Source organism: Ranitomeya variabilis, chromosome 2 (assembly GCF_051348905.1).
Source record: "Ranitomeya variabilis isolate aRanVar5 chromosome 2, aRanVar5.hap1, whole genome shotgun sequence".
NCBI lineage: Eukaryota > Metazoa > Chordata > Amphibia > Anura > Dendrobatidae > Ranitomeya > Ranitomeya variabilis.
The window spans coordinates 625,976,483-625,998,143 of record NC_135233.1 but is presented as its reverse complement, the minus strand read 5'-3'; the positions used below and the strand labels follow the sequence as shown (position 1 = coordinate 625,998,143).

General features: G+C 55.6%; 2 protein-coding genes across 2 annotated transcripts; one reads left to right on the top strand and one right to left on the bottom strand.

Moving 5' to 3' along the window:
- Nucleotides 1-237: 237 nt before the first annotated feature.
- On the bottom strand, nt 238-7,893 carry CIAPIN1 (cytokine induced apoptosis inhibitor 1). The gene is made up of 9 exons (XM_077289023.1): nt 7,755-7,893; nt 5,970-6,133; nt 5,747-5,899; nt 2,613-2,689; nt 1,612-1,759; nt 1,453-1,526; nt 636-757; nt 479-554; nt 238-393 (listed from the first exon to the last, which is right to left on the bottom strand). Exons 2-9 carry the CDS (start codon nt 6,130-6,132, stop codon nt 283-285), a joined length of 924 nt encoding a protein of 307 aa, XP_077145138.1. The 5' UTR covers nt 6,133; nt 7,755-7,893; the 3' UTR covers nt 238-282.
- Nucleotides 7,819-20,074, top strand: COQ9 (coenzyme Q9). The gene is made up of 9 exons (XM_077289022.1): nt 7,819-7,950; nt 10,720-10,855; nt 10,923-11,058; nt 11,127-11,272; nt 11,352-11,436; nt 18,484-18,588; nt 18,994-19,149; nt 19,769-19,822; nt 20,001-20,074. Exons 1-9 carry the CDS (start codon nt 7,869-7,871, stop codon nt 20,034-20,036), a joined length of 936 nt encoding a protein of 311 aa, XP_077145137.1. The 5' UTR covers nt 7,819-7,868; the 3' UTR covers nt 20,037-20,074.
- The last annotated feature ends 1,587 nt before the right edge of the window (nt 20,075-21,661 follow it).

Sequence of the window (21,661 nt, the reverse complement as noted above, 5' to 3'; positions counted from 1 at the left end):
CGGTAACACTTGTGCGCAGGCCACCTGTGCCTATATACTATTGCTGCCCTGCTTCCAGTTTCATATATGATGTTTCTGATGAAGGTCTTGTGACCGAAAACGTTTATAAACCATCAATTATTGAACTGGTTGCACCAATAAACGAAAAGTTATTCTTTCATCTCACAAAAAGAACTCTTGAGTGCCAAGTTTATTATACATTTTTTGGCCAAATTAAGACAGCTACACTCCACAGAGCAGCAGCTCATACATTTTATTGAACACTCCACACAAGAGGCCTCACTAGGAGTCCTGAAGACGGGCGGGATTCAGCAGAACTTTCTCTCCTGGTTTGAACGCTGGCATTCCTAGATACGGACAGCTGGCACAGCGAAAGGCATCCCCCAGGTAGCACTGCAAGACAAAGCAGGGACGTCACATGGACCCCACCTGCCCCTGACAGGAGAGGATCGCTGCCGACTCGGGACGCCATACTCACACTGCCACAAGCCGAGGTGGCAGGCTTAGCGGCGACACTCCTGCTGTTCTCCAGTTCCTCTGCGAGTCCACAAGTGCTGTGCAGAGAAGAGAACCCATTGGGTTTTGCGGCCTGACCAGTGGGTGATCTCCACGACTGCAGCACAGATGGCTCTTACCAGTTCTTGCAGGCTTTACGTTTCTTCTCACTCCCCTCCCCACAGCCCTGGAGCCGCAAAGACGATGGCAGCGGCTTCCTCAGGTCGTCTTGGTCTAAGAGATCATCTGAGTCTAAGAGATCCTGAAACAGAAATTAAATGACTGAGCAGCCATGGAGAAAATGGCTCCCCTGTGTACGAGTCCTCCCGAACCGCACTGCCCTGTCTATATGTCAGCCATTATCTCAGCCAGACCTCAGCCATCCCCACACGTCACGTGACAACGGCCACCATCTCTACCCCCTCCGACTTCAGGCCTAATACCTGGGCCCCGCCACCTTCCACGTACTCCGCATCTGGGCTTGTACACCCCCCATGTACCTCACCACCCGAATCTGGACTTGTACACCCCCCACCCGCATCTGGACTTGTACACCCCCTCATCTACCTCGCCACCCGCATCTGGACTTGTACACCCCCTCACGTACCTCGCCACCTGAATCTGGACTTGTACACCCCCCCACATACCCCGCATCTGGGCTTGTACACCCCCCATGTACCTCGCCACCCGCATCTGGACTTGTACACCCCTCACGTACCTCGCCACCGGAATCTGGACTTGTACACCCCCCATGTACCTCGCCACCCGCATCTGGACTTGTACACCCCTCACGTACCTCGCCACCGGAATCTGGACTTGTACACCCCCCACCCGCATCTGGACTTGTACACCCCCCATGTACCTCGCCACCCGCATCTGGACTTGTACACCCCCTCATGTACCTCGCCACCCGCATCTGGACTTATACACCCCCACATGTAAGGAGAGAGCACTGACCACATCCTCGTCGTTCATGTCATGGGCAGACAGTGTCCAGAGCTTCACGGCGTCCAGATCAGCAGACACCTTCCCTGGGGCACAAACACCTGATTATTTAAAGCCCTGCCCCCCAGCACAGACACCCCCCACACTGTGCTCACAGCTCTCAGTCAGTACCGGGCCCCAGGCGTCTGGTGAGCGACAGCTGTCGTGAGGACCCCACTTCATAGTTTGGTTTTTTAGCTGCTAATGTAACAGTGTCATCATCCGAGCTGGAGGGTCCCAGAAGCCCCCCGGGCTGATCCATCCCCTGCTCTGGAGGAACCTACAAAGAAAACAGAACAGTGAGATGACAGGGCAGCTTACCAGATACGAGCCCCCCCAAGCAAAGAGGAGCTCAGACACCGGGGTAGGCACACACCCCAGCACCCTCAGACACCGGGGTAGGCACACATACCGGGGAGCTCAGAGGCCGGAGGAGGCACACATACCGGGGAGCTCAGAGGCCGGAGCAGGCACACATACCGGGGAGCTCAGACGCCGGAGCAGGCACACATACCGGGGAGCTCAGACGCCGGAGCAGGCACACATACCGGGGAGCTCAAACGCCGGAGCAGGCACACATACCGGGGAGCTCAGACGCCGGAGCAGGCACACATACCGGGGAGCTCAGATGCCGGAGCAGGCACACATACCGGGGAGCTCAAACGCCGGCACAGGCACACATACCGGGGAGCTCAGACGCCGGCACACATACCGGGGAGCTCAAACGCCGGTGCAGGCACACATGCCGGGGAGCTCAGATGCCGGCGCAGGCACACATGCCGGGGAGCTCAGATGCCGGCGCAGGCACACATGCCGGGGAGCTCAGATGCCGGCGCAGGCACACATACCGGGGGGCTCAGACGCCAGGGCAGGCACACATACCGGGGGGCTCAGACGCCAGGGCAGGCACACATACCGGGGAGCTCAGACGCCGGAGGATGCACACACACTGGGGAGCTCAGACGCCGGAGCAGGCACACATACCGGGGAGCTCAGACGCCGGAGCAGGCACACATACTGGGGAGCTCAGACGCCGGAGCAGGCACACATACCGGGGAGCTCAGAGGCCGGAGCAGGCACAATTTCCGAGGCTGGGGTCTTTTCACACTCCAGCACTTTAGGCACATACTTACCTGTGTCACTTCCGTTAATCCAGACAGTGTGAGAGAGGAGTAGAGCTGAGACGGACACTGGAGAGCAGCAGTGCTAGCTGCAGAGAGACAACATACTATCAGTACAGGCCCATACTATCAGTGGGCGGGGCCTGTATAGCGAGGATGGAGAGCGGCGTCAGAGGGCGGGGCCTGTATAGCGAGGATGGAGGGCGGTGTCAGTGGGCGGGGCCTGTGTGATGAGGGAACAGCCGCCATCTTGGACGGGCATACTAACAGAGATTGGCGTGACTCCATTTTGTCTCCTGGTCACAGGTCTGCAGAGAAGAGTGCTCCTGGCCCCCACCTTTTCTAATGAATAAAGTTCTTTTCAGTATGTAAATGGCCTGAGCACAATGTAGAGTGCAGAAGGTACTTCAAAGCTCAGTGAGGAAGCCACACCAGCAGGGGGCTTGGAAGTGCTTGGGGGCTTAATTAAAGCACGCATGTCAAGTGGCCACTGGATACACATCTATTATTGCCGTCCAGTCGAACCATCTCCAACATGGAATCGTGAATTATGGACGCATCGTCCGAGGTACCAGCTCATAAAAAATATTCCCCTCGCCATAAAGAAATTGCGCATCTAACAGTGCAACTCCCGTGTCCGTGGGAGGTCTGAAACCCGAGATATAGAGATCAGCCTCCCACAGGGACCGAATGGGTCCAGGTTTGATCCCAGTACGACCGGCAGAACAAACCACAGGCGCTGGTACTGCCCGTGTGCTGACTCGATCATCCTGAGAGCAGTTATCCCATTTATTAGATATTGGAATAAATCTTGCAGGGAGGCAGAGGGGGTGGAGATTGCTAAGCCCACCCAGCTACAGGCGGAGGGACCCAGGAAGGTTTAAGGTCTGAGGACCCTTGGAGAGGGGGTCACTCAGAAGAAGATGTCTAACTAAGGAACAGGGCATATGCCAGCCAGAGGGGAGCAAGCACACGCTTTCTGGGGGCTGCCCGGCAACTAAGTTTTGGACCTGCGGAAGGAACGCTGAGCCCCCCCGGCTTCCACAAGCGACCTTCAACCTGGTAAATTGACCTCCAGCTTTATACCTTTAAGCCTTGTATTATTATTGTTATATTGTACTGACTGTAACTCTTGATATGTTTTGATTGTATATTTCTTGTAATTACCTAGTGCGCCCTTAAGGCAATTAAATCATAAATTAATTTTGGGCTGATCCTTTTACTCTGATTGCGAATCTTAGAATACCCCGCGTGGGTAACAGGGCAGTCTCCCCGGCGGCCGTTTGCTCCAGGTGCAGTTCCCTTACTGACCTGAGAGACAAAGGGGGTGCCGGAGAGCTGTGCCTGTGTAGTGACGTCACGGATTGGTGACGTGGGAGGAACGGGGCTTCCTTCACAGCCTGTATAGCAAGGATGGAGGGCGGTGTCAGTGGGCGGGGCCTGTAGTGAGAATGGAGGGCGGTGTCAGTGGGCGGGGCCTTATAGCGAGAATGGAGGGCGGTGTCTGTGGGCGGAGTCTGTATAGCGAGGATGGAGTCAGTGGGCGAGGCCTGTATAGCGAGGATGGAGGGCGGTGTCAGTGGGCGGGGCCTGTATAGTGAGGATAGTGGGGGGGCCTGTATAGTGAGGATGGAGGGCGGTGTCAGTGGGCAGGCCTGTGTAGCGAGGATGGAGGGCGGTGTCAGTGGGCGGGGCCTGTATAGTGAGGATGGAGGGCGGTGTCAGTGGGCGGGCCTGTGCAGCGAGGATGGAGGGCGGTGTCAGTGGGCGGGGCCTGTATAGCAAGGATGGAGGGCGGTGTCAGTGGGCGGGGCCTGTAGTGAGGATGGAGGGCGGTGTCAGTGGGCAGGGCCTTATAGCGAGGATGGAGGGCGGTGTCAGTGGGCGGGGTCTGTATAGCAAGGATGGAGTCAGTGGGCGAGGCCTGTGTAGCGAGGATGGAGGGCGGGCCTATATAGCGAGGATGGAGGGCGGTGTCAGTGGGCGGGGCCTGTATAGTGAGGATGGAGGGCGGTGTCAGTGGGCGGGGCCTGTATAGTGAGGATAGTTGGGAGGGCCTGTATAGTGAGGATGGAGGGCAGTGTCAGTGGGAGTGCATGTGCAGCGAGGATGGAGGGCGGTGTCAGTGGGAGTGCATGTGCAGCGAGGATGGAGGGCGGTCAGTGGGCGGGGCCTTATAGCGAGAATGGAGGGCGGTGTCAGTGGGCGGGCCTGTATAGCGAGGATGGAGGGCGGGGTCAGCGGCGGGGCCTGTATAGCGAGGATGGAGGGCGGGGTCAGCGGCGGGGCCTGTATAGCGAGGATGGAGGGCGGTCAGTGGGCGGGGCCTGTATAGCGAGGATGGAGGGCGGTCAGTGGGCGGGGCCTGTATAGTGAGGATGGAGGGCGGTCAGTGGGCGGGGCCTGTATAGTGAGGATGGAGGGCGCCCAGTGGGCGGGCCTGTATAGTGAGGATGGACGGCGGTGTCAGTGGGCGGGGTCTGTATAGTGAGGATGGAGGGCGGTCAGTGGGCAGGGCCTGTATAGCGAGGATGGAGGGCGGTGTCAGTGGGCGGGGTCTGTATAGTTAGGATGGAGGGCGGTGTCAGTGGGCGGGGCCTTATAGCGAGGATGGAGGGCGGTGTCAGTGGGCGGGGTCTGTATAGTGAGGATGGAGGGCGGAGTCGGTGGGCGAAGCCTGTATAGCGAGGATGGAGGGCGGGGCCTGTATAGCGAGGATGGAGGGCGGGGCCTGTATAGCGAGGATGGAGGGTGGTGTCAGTGAGCGGGCCTGTATAGTGAGGATAGTGGGGGGCCAGTATAGTGAGGAAGGAGAGCGGTGTCAGTGGGCAGGGCCTGTATAGTGAGGATGGAGGGCGGTGTCAGTGGGAGCGCATGCGCAGCGAGGATGGAGGGCGGTCAGTGGGCGGGCCTGTATAGTGAGGATGGAAGGCGGTCAGTGGGCGGGTCCTGCATAGTGAGGATGGAGGGCGGTGTCAGTGGGCGGGTCCTGCATAGTGAGGATGGAGGGCGGTGTCAGTGGGCGGGTCCTGTATAGTGAGGATGAAGGATGGTGTCAGTGGGCGGGGCCTGTATAGTGAGGATGGAGGGCGGTGTCAGTGGCCATGGGCCGCTATCACTGGCTGTGTTTCTTGTGACCTTCTCACCCTCCTGAGGGTCCACGGGCCCCCGAAGGAGCACGGTGCCACCAGGCTTCAAGATTCGAGCGGCTTCTGCCAGAAGAGTTGAGCTGTGAATGGCGGAGCACCCGGGGACCAGACCAAGAAGGACGAGGTCAAAGCTGGAGTCTGTGTGAGAGGCTGGAAGAAAGGAGCGTGATGGCGGGAGAGCGGCGTACACAGGAGCCTGTGCTCAATGGTGGCTACTTACACGTCACCAGGCGCTCCACGTTCTCTACGCTCACCCTGCCCCCTGGAGCCACCGCCGCCTGCACCCGAGACACGAACGTCTGCAGATCGCCCGCAGCACAGCCGCCATCCCAGGTGACCAGCGCAAGACGACAGGAAGACACACATTCCCTCAGAGAAGCCATGCTGCAAGAAGAGGCGGCACACGTCAGACACACCGCCATATGTATGCCGTCCACAGCAACACACGGGGGGGTTCACCGTCCACAGCGACACACGGGGGGACAGGTCACCGTCCACAGTGACACAAACGGGGGGGGGGGGGGGGGGGGTCACCGTCCACAGCGACGCACGGGGGAGAGGTCACCGTCCACAGCGACGCACGGGGGAGAGGTCACCGTCCACAGCGACGCACGGGGGAGAGGTCACCGTCCACAGCGACGCACGGGGGAGAGGTCACCGTCCACAGCGACGCACGGGGGAGAGGTCACCGTCCACAGCGACGCACGGGGGAGAGGTCACCGTCCACAGCGACGCACGGGGGAGAGGTCACCGTCCACAGCGACGCACGGGGGAGAGGTCACCGTCCACAGCGACGCACGGGGGAGAGGTCACCGTCCACAGCGACGCACGGGGGAGAGGTCACCGTCCACAGCGACGCACGGGGGAGAGGTCACCGTCCACAGCGACGCACGGGGGAGAGGTCACCGTCCACAGCGACGCACGGGGGAGAGGTCACCGTCCACAGCGACGCACGGGGGAGAGGTCACCGTCCACAGCGACGCACGGGGGAGAGGTCACCGTCCACAGCGACGCACGGGGGAGAGGTCACCGTCCACAGCGACGCACGGGGGAGAGGTCACCGTCCACAGCGACGCACGGGGGAGAGGTCACCGTCCACAGCGACGCACGGGGGAGAGGTCACCGTCCACAGCGACACACGGGGGAGAGGTCACCGTCCACAGCGACACACGGGGGGGGGGGGGAGGCACCGTCCACAGCGACACACGGGGGAGAGGGCACCGTCCACAGCGACACACGAGGGGGGAGGTCACCGTCCACAGCGACACACGAGGGGGGAGGTCACCGTCCACAGCGACACACGAGGGGGGAGGTCACCGTCCACAGCGACACACGAGGGGGGAGGTCACCGTCCACAGCGACACACGTGGGGGGGGGGGGGGAGGCACCGTCCACAGCGACACACGGGGGAGAGGGCACCGTCCACAGCGACACACGAGGGGGGAGGTCACCGTCCACAGCGACACACGGGGGAGGTCACCGTCCACAGCGACACACGGGGGGGGGAGGTCACCGTCCACAGCGACACACGGGGGGGGGAGGTCACCGTCCACAGCGACACACGGGGGGGGAGGGCACCGTCCACAGCGACACACGGGGGGGGGGAGATCACCGTCCACAGCGACACACGGGGGGAGGTCACCGTCCACAGCGACACACGGGGGGGAGGTCACCGTCCACAGCGACACACGGGGGAGAGGGCACCGTCCACAGCGACACACGGGGGGGGAGGTCACCGTCCACAGCGACACACGGGGGGGGGGGGGGTGGGAGGCCACCGTCCACAGCGACACACGGGGGGGAGGTCACCGTCCACAGCGACACACGGGGGGGGGGAGAGGCCACCGTCCACAGCGACACACGGGGGGGGGGCACCGTCCACAGCGACACACGGGGGGGAGGTCACCGTCCACAGCGACACACGGGGGGGGGGGCACCGTCCACAGCGACACACCGGGGGGGGGGGTTGACAGTCTATCGCGATACACAGGGGGGCGTTTCGCACCTCCCTCTCCCGCCGCTGCTTCAGGTAAAGCGTCTACTGGCCACTTCCGGTCTCGTGACTGGATATGACGTCCTCGGGCAGTTCAGTCCCCGCCCTCTTCCTACAGCTGCTGTCATGGCGGCCGTCTCGGTGCGGTGTCTGGCGGCTGGTGGCAGCGGAAGACTCCTTCTCCTGTGTGGGCGGCGTCGGCTGTGTGGTGAGAGGAGGCGACCGGGAGCGGAGGGCGGAAATGGCGGCAGGAGGACGGGAAGGTCGCTGCCAGAGGTCACAGCCACCCCGAGGACGGGAACAGCCTGTGACCCCATGAGGCTCCGCCCTCTGGGGGGTTGCATTCATGTCTCACCTGTTCTAGGGGCTGTGGGGTGATTGGCCGCCCCTAGTTGCGGGTGTGATTGGCCATCCCTAGTTGCGGGGGCTGTGGGGTGATTGGCCGTCCCTATTTGCGGGGTGATTGGCCATCCCTAGTTGCGGGGGCTGTGGGGTGATTGGCCGTCCCTATTTGCGGGGTGATTGGCCATCCCTAGTTGCTGGGGCTGTGGGGTGATTGGCCGTCCCTAGTTTTGGGGACTGTGGGGTGATTGGCCGCCCCTAGTTGCGGGTGTGATTGGCCATCCCTAGTTGCTGGGGCTGTGGGGTGATTGGCCGCCCCTATTTGCGGGGTGATTGGCCATCCCTAGTTGCTGGGGCTGTGGGGTGATTGGCCGCCCCTAGTTTTGGGGACTGTGGGGTGATTGGCCGCCCCTAGTTTTGGGGACTGTGGGGTGATTGGCCGTCCCTAGTTTTGGGGACTGTGGGGTGATTGGCCGTCCCTAGTTGCTGGGGCTGTGGGGTGATTGGCCGCCCCTAGTTGCGGGGGCTGTGGGGTGATTGGCTGCCCCTAGTTGCGGGGGTTATTGGCTGCCCCTAGTTGCGGGGGTTATTGGCCGCCCCTAGTTGCGGGGGCTGTGGGGTGATTGGCCGCCCCTAGTTGCGGGGGCTGTGGGGTGATTGGCCGCCCCTAGTTGCGGGGGGCTGTGGGGTGATTGGCCGTCCCTAGTTGCGGGGGGCTGTGGGGTGATTGGCTGTCCCTAGTTGCGGGGGGCTGTGGGGTGATTGGCTGTCCCTAGTTGCGGGGGGCTGTGGGGTGATTGGCTGTCCCTAGTTGCGGGGGGCTGTGGGGTGATTGGCTGTCCCTAGTTGCGGGGGGCTGTGGGGTGATTGGCTGTCCCTAGTTGCGGGGGGCTGTGGGGTGATTGGCCGTCCCTAGTTGCCTGGGCTGTGGGGTGATTGGCCGTCCCTATTTGCGGGGTGATTGGCCATCCCTAGTTGCTGGGGCTGTGGGGTGATTGGCTGCCCCTAGTTTTGGGGACTGTGGGGTGATTGGCCGTCCCTAGTTTTGGGGACTGTGGGGTGATTGGCCATCCCTAGTTGCGGGGGCTGTGGGGTGATTGGCTGCCCCTAGTTGCGGGGGTTATTGGCCGCCCCTAGTTGCGGGGGCTGTGGGGTGATTGGCCGCCCCTAGTTGCGGGGGCTGTGGGGTGATTGGCCGCCCTTAGTTGTGGGGGCTGTGGGGTGATTGGCCGCCCCTAGTTGCTGGGGCTGTGGGGTGATTGGCCGCCCCTAGTTTTGGGGACTGTGGGGTGATTGGCCGTCCCTAGTTTTGGGGACTGTGGGGTGATTGGCCATCCCTAGTTGCGGGGGCTGTGGGGTGATTGGCCGCCCCTAGTTGCGGGGGCTGTGGGGTGATTGGCCGCCCCTAGTTGCGGGGGGCTGTGGGGTGATTGGCCGTCCCTAGTTGCGGGGGGCTGTGGGGTGATTGGCTGTCCCTAGTTGCGGGGGGCTGTGGGGTGATTGGCTGTCCCTAGTTGCGGGGGGCTGTGGGGTGATTGGTTGTCCCTAGTTGCGGGGGGCTGTGGGGTGATTGGCTGTCCCTAGTTGCGGGGGGCTGTGGGGTGATTGGCTGTCCCTAGTTGCGGGGGGCTGTGGGGTGATTGGCCGTCCCTAGTTGCCTGGGCTGTGGGGTGATTGGCCGTCCCTATTTGCGGGGTGATTGGCCATCCCTAGTTGCTGGGGCTGTGGGGTGATTGGCTGCCCCTAGTTTTGGGGACTGTGGGGTGATTGGCCGTCCCTAGTTTTGGGGACTGTGGGGTGATTGGCCATCCCTAGTTGCGGGGGCTGTGGGGTGATTGGCTGCCCCTAGTTGCGGGGGTTATTGGCCGCCCCTAGTTGCGGGGGCTGTGGGGTGATTGGCCGCCCCTAGTTGCGGGGGCTGTGGGGTGATTGGCCGCCCTTAGTTGTGGGGGCTGTGGGGTGATTGGCCGCCCCTAGTTGCTGGGGCTGTGGGGTGATTGGCTGCCCCTAGTTTTGGGGACTGTGGGGTGATTGGCCGTCCCTAGTTTTGGGGACTGTGGGGTGATTGGCCATCCCTAGTTGCGGGGGCTGTGGGGTGATTGGCTGCCCCTAGTTGCGGGGGTGATTGGCCGCCCCTAGTTGCGGGGGCTGTGGGGTGATTGGCCGCCCCTAGTTGCGGGGGCTGTGGGGTGATTGGCCGCCCTTAGTTGTGGGGGCTGTGGGGTGATTGGCCGCCCCTAGTTGTGGGGGCTGTGGGGTGATTGGCCGTCCCTAGTTGCGAAGGCTGTGGGGTGATTGGCCGCCCCTAGTTGCGGGGGCTGTGGGGTGATTGGCCGCCCCTAGTTGCGGGGGCTGTGGGGTGATTGGCCGCCCCTAGTTGCGGGGGCTGTGGGGTGATTGGCCGCCCCTAGTTGCGGGGGCTGTGGGGTGATTGGCCGCCCCTAGTTGCGGGGGCTGTGGGGTGATTGGCCGCCCCTAGTTGTGGGGGCTGTGAGGTGATTGGCCGTCCTTAATTTCGGGGGCTGTGGAGTTATCGTACCTTGCCCCTGTCATCGGCTGGTAGATGTGACCCCTGGAGGTGATGGCTGCCCTCGTCCTGACACTTCTCCCATTGTGGGCTCTTTCTATCTTCTAGCTCTGACTCGCCCGGTGGGGCGCTGTGCCCGGGCCCTGTGGACGACCTCGGCCCTGAGGTCCAGAGAAGAGACATCCTCTCCACCATTTTCTTTCCCATCAGAGGTGGCCGGGGAAGCAAACTCTACACCGCCCAGGTATGATGGGGCCCCTCACGGTGCCTGTGGTCCTGAGGGCCCACTCTGATCACAGCTGTGGCTGCAGGTTTACTGACCAGGGAGGAGAAGAGTCAGAGGACTACGAGAGTGAGGAGCAGCTGCAGCAGCGCATCCTCTCCGCCGCTCTCACATTTGTACCCGAGTACGGCTGGAGCTCGGAGGCCATTGCTGAGGGGGCAAAGGTAAGCAGTACGGTCAGTCCTAGGGCCCACAGGGCCGGCGACATGTTACCTCTCTCCTTTCTCCACAGTCCCTGGATCTGTCTGCTGCTGCAGCAGGAATCTTCCCCAATGGCGGCAGCGCCGAGCTTGTCTTGCACTTCATATCTGTGTGTAATAAGAACCTGACTGAGCTGCTGGAGCAGGAGCACAAACTGGTCCAACTGGGCAGTACGGAGTGAGTACGGGGCGCGGGGAGTGAGGGGAGAAACTCAGCACATGGTTCACATTGTATGGTGTTACCGCCTGTGTTTCAGGAAGAAGCCAACAGAGCAGTTCCTGAGAAACGCAGTGGAGACTCGGCTGAGGATGGTCATCCCCTACATCGAGCATTGGCCACAGGTAGCAGCGGCATCACAACCTCTGTACAGTGCGGAGTGGCGGTGGTATCCCATCCCCAGTATAGTGCGGAGCAGCGTCGGCATCACAACCCCTGTACAGTGCAGAGCGGCGGCATCACAACCCCTGTACAGCGCGGAGCGGCGTCGGCATCACAGCCCCTGTACAGTGCGGAGCAGCGTCGGCATCACAACCCCTGTACAGTGCAGAGCGGCGGCATCACAACCCCTGTACAGCGCAGAGCTGCGGCGGCATCACAACCCCTGTACAGTGCAGAGCGGTGGCATCACAACCCCTGTACAGTGTGGAGCGGCGGTGGCATCACAACCCCTGTAAAGGGCAGAGCGGCATTGTAGTGAAATATGTATAAAAATATGTGTGCAGTGAACCATGTATAGGTTTGTGTGACTAGTAATAATTGAACATCTGTCCTGAAGGCTGCAGGTCTCACCCAGGTGTTAATATGTATTTTCCTGAGACAGCAGACTTCTGTCTCCAATCTCACCAGGGGGTCCTGCTGGGAACCAAGAAGAAAGGGAACATTTGACACCTCCTAGCTCTTTGAAGAGAGATGTCAAATACAGCCTGACACCATCTATCTGTGGGAAGCTTTACACAAAGAATCTCAGAGAAAATAATATATTAATTGGGGGCGCGGCCGTAGTCAAATCAAAAACAAGCAATTAGAATATCAACTTGAGGGGCTGGTCTAGAAATCTGACCTCCAGGGTGACTCTATAAATTTGGCTTGTATACATTCAAAATTGTTCACATGTGAGGGCAGCCTGGAAAGCTGGTGTGTTCCAGTCTATATTCATCCTAGGGATCAGAAGCAGACTACAAGTTAGCTATTTCTGTAAGTTTTCTCCTGTTTATTTTATACTGTTTTGCATAAGTTGTATGTCTTTTTATTACCATATTTTTATACCTTTTTCTTTACTGTACGCACTGAACCTTCTTGTATTAAAGCATAAAACTTTAACAGTTGTGTCACGAATCCCTTCTCCGTGGTGTCACTTTTCGTCACGTGCCTGCTCTCACACGTGACTTGGGGTTGTGCCTGCAAGGGTTAATCTATCTCCCCTCTCTCAGTCCAGCATTCAACCTCTGTCCTATGCTGTAATGGGAGCATAAATCACACACCGACCCAGGCCACACACCCGCTCATACGCACTGCCACCACTCATCGAATACATGGGCGATGAGTCCCAGAAATAATAATAATACTAATAAAAATATGGCTATCACTCATAAGGCTCACACACCTCAAGGCTGTGGATTCTTTTAGAACATTCAAGGTTCAACTTGTTAAAGTTTTATACTTTAATAACAAAATGGTCAGTGCTTACAATAAGAAAAGGTATAAAAATATTATAATAAAAAGACATACAACTTATGCAAAACAGTACCAAAATAAAGAGGAGAAACTTACAGAAATTATCTAACTGGTAGTTGCTTTCTGCTCCCTGGGGTAGGAGGAATGTAGTTTGGATCACATCAGCTTCTCAGGCTGCCCCCATCATGTGAACACAATTCTCTGTCTGCAGCCTAAATTTATAACTTTGGTCTGGACGTCAGGTTTCTAGATCGGCCCCTCAGGCCAATATCATAACTGCTGCCTGTTTGATTGGGCACGGCCGCTCTACTAATCAATATATATTATTTTCCTCTGGAGACACTTGTGAGATGGTTCCCAGGAATAGCTAACCTCCAAGCAATTAATATCTCCCCTCCAAGCACTCAGAGGTGTCAAGTGTTCCTTTGTTCTTGGCCTTAGCCAGACCTCCCGGTGAGATCTGTAGACAGAATTCCTACTAGTTCCAAGGAAGTACCTATTAACACCCAGGTGCAAGGACAGATGTTACGTTGTCACTAGTCACACATATAACCCTAGACCTATATATATATAGGTCTAGGGTTATATGTGTGACTAGTGACAACGTAACATCTGTCCTGAAGGCAAGTCGTATGTGTGTGTATATATATATATATATAATGTACATACATATTTCACCACACCTCCCTCCTTATGAACGTGCATGGGGGTTGACTTATAGGTCAGCTCCTGAGCACATATCTGGTTTCTGGCCATCGGCATTGCCATGATCAAATGATCAACTCCCTTCTTGTGCTGAATTGTGAAATCATATTGCTGAAGTATCAAACTCCATCTAAGCAATTTCCCATTGTCCCCAACTACTCGGTTGAGCCAACTCAGTGGGTTATGATCTGTGATCACGGTGAAGTTGCGCCCATAGAGGTATGGTTGCAGCTTCTGCAGAGCCCACACAATTGCCAAACATTCTTTTTCAATGGTGGCATAAGCCACTTCTCTGGGCAGGAGTTTCCTGCTTAGGTACAGAATTGGGTGTTCCTCTCCTTGTTGGTTCACCTGGCTGAGAACTGCACCTAGCCCATAGGTGCTGGCATCTGTCTGCACTACAAACCGGCGAGTGAAATCTGGGGCCTGCAGGACAGGTGAACTAACCAATGCCGACTTTAGGGCAGAAAATGATTCCTCACACTGAGGACTCCAGGAGACAATTTTAGGAAGTCTCTTCCTGGTCAGATCAGTTAACGGTTTGGCCAGAGCACTGTAGTTTGGTACAAACCTCCTATAGTAGCCAGCCGTACCCAGGAAGGACAGTACCTGCTTCTTGGTTCGTGGGGTGGCCCAGGCTGTAATGGCTTCTACCTTCCCTGGCTCAGATTTTAGCAGTCCTCCCCCCACCCGGTGTCCAAGGTATTGTACTTCCCGCATGGCTACCTGACACTTCCCTGGCTTAACGGTAAGACCTGCAGTTTTAAGCTTTTGCAACACCTGCGAAAGATGTACGAGGTGTTAGTCCCAAGAATCACTAAAGATGGCGATATCATCAAGATAAGCGACGGCAAAACCATCACATCCTTCCAATAAGTGATTGACCAACCTCTGGAAGGTCGCAGGGGCATTCTTCATACCAAAGGGCATCACCAGAAACTCAAACAGCCCGAATGGCGTTATAAAGGCAGACCTCTCCTGAGCTTCTCTGGTCGGGTATCTGCCAGTATCCCCTACTCAGGTCCATGATGGTGAGGTACGATGCTTTAGCTAGCTGCTCTAACAGCTCATCTATCCTCGGCATGGGGTGGGCCTCACATGTAGTCAGTACATTTAATTTCCTGTAGTCTACACAGAACCAGGTAGTACGGTCCTTTTTTTTGGGACAAGAACCACAGGCGAGGCCCAGGCACTCTGGGATTTTTGTATCACCTTCAGATTCAACATCTCCTCCTCTACCTGTTTCCTCATGTGTGCCTTCACCTCTGCTGATACACGGTATGCAGACTGCTGTACTGGGGGATTAGTACCAGTGTCCACATGGTGAACTGCTAAGTGTGTCCTCCCAGGCTCCCCTGTGAAGACTTCGGTGAACTCGCTGAGCGCCCCCATCAGCTCAGACCTCTGACTGTGGGATAGCTCAGGGTTAAACTCCGCTGACTCCAGGGACTCCATGTACTGAGTCCCGGCCCCCACATCAAGTAACAGATCAGCCTCCCCCTCTTCAGGCAGGCTAGAGACAGGTAAGACACAGGCCTCCCTGGCATGATGTGCCTTCAACATATTTACATGAAATACTTTCTGACGCTTTGCATGCTCATCTAGTGTCACCACATAATTAACATCATTCAGCCGCTTATGTACAGTATATGGTCCCTCCCATGCGGCCTGCAATTTATTCTGTAACATAGGGACCAACACCCAAACCTTCTGCCCCTCCTCGTAGGCCCTCAGTCTGGCATTACGGTCGTACCAGACCTTCTGGTTGATTTGGGCCTGGGTCACGTTCTCATGGGCCAGGTTGCTCAGTTTTTGCATTCTCTCTCTGAGCTGCAGTACATATTTGACCACTGAGACTCCAGTAGTTCTGGGGTCATCCTCCCAACAGTCCTTAATCAAATCAAGTGGCCCCCTGACCCTCCTCCCATAAACCAGTTCAAAGGGGGAGAATCCAGTAGACGCCTGGGGTACCTCTCTGTAGGCGAACAACAGATGGGGGAGTTACCGCTCCCAGTCTCTCCCTTCAGTCTCCACCAGCATTTTGAGCATTTGCTTTAATGTTCCATTAAAACGCTCGCAGAGTCCGTTGGTTTGGGGATGATGGGCGCTGGCCACAACATGCTGTACTTGTATTCTTTCACAGAGACTTTCCATCAGATCAGACATGAACTGGGTTCCCTGATCGGTCAACATTTCCCTGGGGGAAACCCACACGAGAGAACACAGTAAAGCATCCGCCACTTTGTCTACTCGGATGGAGGACAGTGCCACAGCTTCAGGGTATCGTGTAGCATAGTCCACCAGATTGGGATCACTTGTTCCCAGCCGTTGTAAGTCCATTTGCAAAGTACAGTCCATAGGCTCCTCAGCACTGGCTTTGCTGACACTTCCATCAGGCATCTCCGGTGCAAGAGCTGGCATTGCTGGGTCTCTCTGTGGTGGGCTCTCTCCTTGCTCAGATGTTCCAGCACTTTGCTCTATGTCCTGCTCGACCAAGGCGCGTATCAGCAGCTCCTTGGATCTGTCGGCTGTCTCTATTCCTCTCTGCTCACAGAGGTCAGTCAGAGCCTCTTTGCTCTGCTTCTTGTACTGGGCTGCCATACCGATGAACAGCCTTTGCCAAATAAAAGATAGAAAAGAAAAACGGGTAGGGGAACCTATGCTGTAACGGGAGCGTAAATCACACACCGACCCAGGCCACACACCCGCTCATACGCGCTGCCACCACTCATCGAATACATGGGCGATGAGTCCCAGAAATAATAATACTAATAAAAATATGTCTATCACTCATAAGGCTCACACACCTCAAGGCTATGGATTCTTTTAGAACATTCAAGGTTCAACTTGTTAAAGTTTTATACTTTAATAACAAAATGGTCAGTGCTTACAATAAGAAAAGGTATAAAAATATAATAAAAAGACAACTTATGCAAAACAGTATCAAAATAAAGAGGAGAAACTTACAGAAATTATCTAACTGGTAGTTGCTTTCTGCTCCCTGGGGTAGGATGAATGTAGATTGGATCACATCAGCTTCTCAGGCTGCCCCATCATGTGAACACAATTCTCTGTCTGCAGCCTAAATTTATAACTTTGGTCTGAGTTCAGGTTTCTAGACCGGCCCCTCAGGCCAATATCATAACTGCTGCCTGTTTGATTGGGCACGGCCGCTCTACTAATCAATATATATTATTTTTCTCTGGAGACACTTGTGAGATGGTTCCCAGGAATAGCTAACCTCCAAGCAATTAACATCTCCCCTCCAAGCACTGAGGTGTCAAGTGTTCCTTTGTTCTTGGCTTTAGCCAGACCTCCTGGTGAGATCTGGGACAGAATTCCTACTAGTTCCAAGGAAGTACCTATTAACACCTAGGTGCGACTTGCCTTCAGGACAGATGTTACGTTATCACTAGGGTTGAGCGACTTTTGCTTTTTTAGGATCGAGTTGGGTTTTGTGAAACCCGACCTTCTCGAAAGTCGGATCGCGTGAAATCGGCCGATTCTACTGTAAAGTCGGGTTCCGGACCGGAACATGAAACCCAATGCAAGTCAATGTGGTCTCTCTCTCTCTCTCAATTGGCTGAAAAAATGGCGGGGAAGGCGTCATACAAAACGCGACTTTGGCGCCAAGATCGCCGACCACGTGGCCGATCCCACGCTGGAGTCGGGTCGACATTGCCAAAAGTCGGCGACTTTTGAAAATGAACGATCCGTTTCGCTCAACCCTAGTTATCACTAGTCACACATATAACCCTAGACCTAAATAATCCATAGCCTAAGGTGTGTGAGTCTTATGATTGGCAGACAGTAGTAGTAATATTTCCAGAACTCATCGCCCGTGTATTCGGTGAGTGGTGGCAGCGTGTATGAGTAGGTGTGTGGCCTGGGTTGGGGTGTGATTTATGCTCCCATTACAGCATAGGACAGAGGTTGAATGCTGGACCGAGAGTGGGGAGATTAACCCTTGCAGGCACAACCCCAAGTCACGTGTGAGAGCGGGCACATGACGAATCAGTGACCGTACGGAGTGGGATCCATGACAGGCATCACAACCACTGTACAGTGCAGGGAATGGAGAAGGTGCGCACTCAGCAGGGTGGGTTGGGGCAGGCTGAACAGGACTTGGTCCAAAGTAACAATAGGAAGAACAGCCGCACTCATGGGTGAATGCAAAAAGTGAAAAGTTTTATTTACAATTGTCACCACACTATTAATATAACTGATATCTGGGGAGCGGTCATGTCACCGCTGTATAATATAACTGATATCTGGAGAGCGGTGATGTCACTGCTGTATTAATATAACTGAGATCTGGGGAGCGGTGATGTCACTGCTGTGTAATATAACATATCTGGGGAGCGGTGATGTCACTGCTGTAAAATATAACTGAGATCTGGGGAGCGGTGATGTCACTGCTGTATAATATAACATCTGGGGAGCGGTGATGTCACTGCTGTGTAATATAACTGATATCTGGGGAGCGGTGATGTCACTGCTGTATAATATAACTGATATCTGGGGAGCGGTCATGTTCAGTGAAGAATTTTTATGGCTCTGTGCTGCAAAAGCCTGTCTCCTGAAAGGCTTTGTAGCGACCGGCGGCATTGATAATTATTGTTCCCGCCTGAGTGGGAGTAGTTATATCGCCCTCGCTGCAGCGTGCCCATTCGCCAGTACACAGAAGGCAGCCTTTCTGGCGACTAATTATCCTAGGTGCAGTACCTAGTCTGACCTGAGGGTAAGGGGGCACCAGAGAGCTACAACTTCCAAATCGGAAGTGGGATATAGATAAATCCCCTTCAGAAAGAACCAGGGGCAACCAAACAACCCCAGTTCATGACAAATTGGTGTGAGTGGTGGGGGATGATAAAGATATCCTCCCCGTGAACCGTGACATCACTGCTGTATAATATAACTGATATCTGGAGAGCGGTCATGTCACTGCTGTGTATGAATACCTAGCAGCAAGTGTAGCGCCCCCTACTGATGTCTCTTTTTTTTTTTAGGCGATGGGGATTCTCCTTTTACCGCACAATCTTCCCTCTGGTCTGACACTCCTGACGACGATGGTAGACGACATTTGGCACTATGCTAGTGACCAGTCTACAGACGTGAGTGCCCTTTGCTATGTGCGTGGTCTTGTGAGTAGGGGGATGGAGGTGAGAGCTGTATCTGGGTGGTCCTGTATGGGGGTGGGGGCTGCCTCTCGGTGGTCCTGTGAGTACAGGGATCAGGGTAATGGCTGTCTCTGGGTGGTCCTATATGGGGGTGGCTCGAGGGCTGTCTCTGGTTGGTCTCGTGTTGGGGATGAGGCATTTGGGTGGTCGTGTGAGTACAGTGATGACTATGGCTGCCGCTGAGGGGTCCTGTATGGGGGTGGGGATGAGGCGTTTGGGTGTTCTTATAAGTACAGGAATGGGGCAAGGGCTGTGTCTCGGTGGTCCTGTTTGGACATGGGGTTGAGGGATGCCTCTGGTTGGTTCTTCTCCCACATGTCATGCTCATTGTTCCCACAGGTGAGGTGGTACACGCGGCGGGCGGTTCTGGCCGGGATTTATAACACCACGGAGCTGGTCATGATGCAGGACAAGTCGCTGAACTATGAGGACACCTGGAACTTTCTGCAAAACCGGATCTCTGAGGCCATGACCATGGGAGATTCGGTCACCCAGGTACGGAGCCTGTGGTGAGCTCCAACACTCATGTTCCCCTGAGCCTCTGATGTGTCCCCCAAATTGTAGGCGTGCTCTCACATCGTGCTATATGGCGGTGAGCTCCTGCTCTCATCATCCTGTGCTGTGTCCCCTGAGCCAGCAGTGAGCGCTCACACCGTCCTCTGCTGCAACCGCTGAGCCAGTGCTGCACTCCAGCATCGTTCTCTGTTGCATTCCCTGAGCCAGTGCAGAGCTCCTGCCTTCCCATCTTCCTCTGCTGTGTCCATTGACCCAATGGCGAGCATCGTCCTCTGCTGCTTCCCGAGTCGGTGCCATGCTGTAACATTGTCCTCTGCTGCAGTGATCTTCAGCTCTCACATCATTTTCTGCTGTGCCTCCTGAGCCAGAGGCGCGCTTTCACATCGTCCTCTCCTGTTACCCCGTGCCGACAGCAAGCTCCCGCTTTCATGTTGTCCTCTGCTGCGTCCCCGGAGTTTTGACGGCAAGCTCTCACTTTGTCCTCTGCTGCGTCTTAGTCGGCGGCAAGCTGTCACATTGTCCTCTGCTGTGATTAGCTCCCGCTCTGCCATCGTCCTCTGCTGCGGCAAGCTCACACTCACAATGTTCTCTGTTGTAGGTGACCAGCACTGGAGAGGCTGTGATACAGGGGCTGATGGGTGCCGCAGTCACTGTGAGTATCCAGAAGCAGGTCCAGTGAGAAGCCATGGTTGTGGCTACGTTTCCCTGGTCAGAAGAGGAGGATGATGGATTTGGGGGTGGGAAAGGCGGTGCTATAGGGAGGGGTGATAGTATTTTTCTGCTTCCATCCTCCAACAGGCAGATCACTAAATATTTTTTCTCTTTTCCAGTTAAAAAACCTGACAGGACTGAACCAGCGCCGGTGAACATCATCCATGTCCATCTATTAAACGTTTGTGTAGCACAGCTGTGTCCGGTGACTGTGTGAGGGGGTCTAGCTCCATATATACAGAGGATAAGCCCCCCAATATTAGAAAAACAGTCACCTGTTCTGATCATGTAGTGTTTAATATCAGCATAGAAATAGGTGCACATGTGTATGCACCATGTGTGGTATCGGATGCCCCCGGCTTATACACTTAGGTCCAGAAATCTGTGGACGGTGACATATTCCAGATCCAGTACTGTGAGCAGCTTTAAGCCATTGTCACACTATCAGTTTTTGTAGCCAAAATCAGAAATGGTGACGTGTTTCTATTCTACTTTTTCGCTGATTGTTCCATTCCTGGTTTTGGTTGCAAATACTGATAGTGTGATGGTTTTGGTTGCAAATACTGATAGTGTGACCATGGCCTTAATCTGAGGGGTTTCGCGTCCTGACTGGAGAACGGGTTTAGGAATTATAGCTCTGTAATATGGAGCCGTCGCTTTTGCAAGGGACCAAAAGTAATTGCACAATTCTCAGAAGCTCATTATTCCATCATCAATTAAGCAGGCATCTTCGCTGCAGCTGATTCCAGAGCGGCATTTGGAAGCTGTTGCTGTGAACCTACAACATGCGGACAAAGGAGCTCGCAGTGGTGGAGAAACAAACCATCATTAGGCTGAAGGACTCCACCAAAGAGCAAAAATGTTAGGAGCAGCCAGTGCAACAGTTTGTACATATTACAGAAATTGAGGTACCGCGGCTCCTAAATCCACACCGCGGGAAAGAGAAGCTCGGTGGGCGCAGGATTTCTACAAATCCATCCACTGTGCTTGTAATGTAGAATGCAGTGAAAATACACTGTCCAAAATGTTGCTGTCCTTAGCATGGGCACATTCCTGAAGTCTACCAGAAAGCAAAGACTTCATGAGAGCAGATACAGAGGGGTCACCACAATGCACAATCCATTAATCAGCCAGAAAATTGGCCAGATTAGACTTTGCAAAAAAAAAACATCTGAAGAAGCCACCCGGATCTGGAAAAGCAAAACTAAGATCAACCCATACCAGAATGATGGGAAGAAGACAGTCTGCAGCAGGCTCGGATCGGCTCGGTATCCACGGCACATCCTGTGTGGCACATCCTGTGTAACACATGGTAGAGGCAGTGTGATGGTGCAGGCATGCATGACGGCCAATGGCAACGGGGTCACTAGTGGTTATTGGTGATGTGACTGAACAGAAGCAGCCGGAAGAATCCTGTGTGTACTGGGCGGGACTTTCTGCTCAGATCCACCAAATACAGCAAGGAAGTTGGACGACGTTTCAAAGGATAGAGACATTGACCCAAAACATTCTGCGAAAGCAAAGGAGTTATCGAGCCCCATTACACCAGCTGAAGACAAAACTGAAGGCAGAAAGAGCCGCAAACAAGATGGAACTGAAGTCACTGCAGGAAAGGCGGCAAAGCTTCACACCAGAGACCAGCGATGGTGCCGTCCACAGCCTCCAGACATCAGGCCATCATTACTGCAAAGCCTCACACCGGAGGAGACCAGCAATGGGGCCTTCCACGGCCTCCAGACATCAGGCAATCATTGCTGCAAAGCCTCACACCGGAGAGCAG